Source organism: Oryzias melastigma, linkage group LG10 (genome assembly GCF_002922805.2).
Source record: "Oryzias melastigma strain HK-1 linkage group LG10, ASM292280v2, whole genome shotgun sequence".
In the NCBI taxonomy this organism is placed as follows: Eukaryota; Metazoa; Chordata; class Actinopteri; order Beloniformes; family Adrianichthyidae; genus Oryzias; species Oryzias melastigma.
Genome location: NC_050521.1, coordinates 25881582 through 25883164, shown reverse-complemented (window position 1 = coordinate 25883164; position 1583 = coordinate 25881582). Strand labels below are relative to the sequence as shown.

Genomic DNA, 1583 nt, shown 5'->3' with positions numbered 1-1583 from the left:
TTGTTCACACAGCTACCATTGACTGTATATGAGAGCTGGACTGAGTAACCCCATCCTCGTAGCGTTCCAAACAGGAAGAAGTTTTTCAATTTATAAACTGGCCAGTCAGATTACTCAACCAAAGTCGGCGGTTTCATGTTGAATGTTTGAAGCATTTCAAAGATTCTCCTGAAACTGTTTTAAGGGGAAGGGGTGTGGCCTTCTAACATCCTTACTCCTGATTGGAAACTGGAGGCCGTAGAAATGTAGACTCGGACCAATCACTAGTTATCGACGACGTCTTGCTATACCACAGGGAAAATGGCGACTGAATTAGACTTCGACCGTAACACACTTCAAATTCTTACATTTTTTATCCCCCCCAAAAAAATGCTTTATAATTCGGCTCACTGTATTGGCTGAAAATATGATTTAAAAACATGTTTGTCTTAATCCAAAGAGGATGGAAGGTTGCATGTTTTTTTTTTTTTTAACCAAATCTTCCTCGTTTTGTGTCTCAGTGCTCCAAGCTGAAGGAGGAGATCACTAAAGTCAGGGACATCCTGGCCAACAAGGACTCAGAAACAGGAGAGAACATCAAGCAGGCGGCCAACAACCTGCAGCAGGCGTCCCTCAAGCTCTTCGAGGTGGCGTACAAGAAGGTGAGAACTCCTGCAGCCGCTTGAGTGCAGTTTGTCCTGAACAGAGCGTGACGCCTCCCTGTTCCTGCAGATGGCAGCAGAGCGCGACAGCAGCAGCAGCTCCTCCTCCAGCGGGACAGAAGGAGAGAAGAAGGAGGGTCAGCAGTAAACTCCTGCACTTGTTGGTGAAAGAAAGGACTTTTGAGCTTGGGGAGGGTGAAGGGGACGGGGGCCGGCCCGTTCTGACTCATTCTTTCCATAATATATTATTCTACTGTGTTTTGGCAGTAAAATATTCTAGAAAATTGAAACCTTCATGTTCCACGATGTACCGTCTGTCTGTAATTTAATTTTGGCCGCATTATGTTTATTTTTACAAAGCTGTTGATTTACTTTGTTAGTAAAATTTCTTCTTTTGGTTCTGACGAGTCGGATCTTTTCTCGCACATCAGGAAATGCTTCACATGGGCTGTAGAAACAGATTTCAATGTGCTTTATTGGTTCAACTTTGCTTTTAACTGTCGATACAAATGCATCCGTGGAAGATGGAACGGATGGACGAGGAAGTTGCGCACTGATCATGCTTAAAGTGTCGTGGCGCCGCTTCGCTCATCAGCAGAGCGAGGACGCATCAGACCAAGTTTGTGTTCGGACGCCCGGCGTGAACAGCAGGAGGACGGAGTCCAGATGGAACAACCGGAGTGGAAAACATTTCCCCTCCACTCGAGGTGATTCTGCCCTGTAGTGGAGTAAAGGGTGGATGGAGGCGGTGTATTTATGTCCTGTGAAATCTGGGGTTAACAGTGAAACTGTTGCTGTCTTTTCTAATAAAACTCAAATATGGTGACGTGTGCTCCAGTTTGTCCTCAAACCTGCATCTCAAATGAGTTTTCATTGTTATTTTTGCTTTTGTAATGCAGCAAATTGTGAATTAGGGTTGGAAAAGTGGTAAAATCCACTTCT

At 44.8% G+C, this 1583-nt stretch overlaps 1 protein-coding gene across 1 annotated transcript in view; it reads left to right on the top strand.

The window, feature by feature from the left end:
* Nucleotides 1–1467, top strand: part of hspa9 (heat shock protein 9) — a 9025-nt gene extending 7558 nt beyond the window's left edge. The window contains exons 15-16 of the mRNA XM_024260364.2: nt 501–641; nt 712–1467. Of these exons, the coding sequence (XP_024116132.1) occupies nt 501–641; nt 712–789 (219 nt within the window). The 3' untranslated portion in view covers nt 790–1467. The remainder of the gene's footprint in view (nt 1–500; nt 642–711) is intronic.
* The last annotated feature ends 116 nt before the right edge of the window (nt 1468–1583 follow it).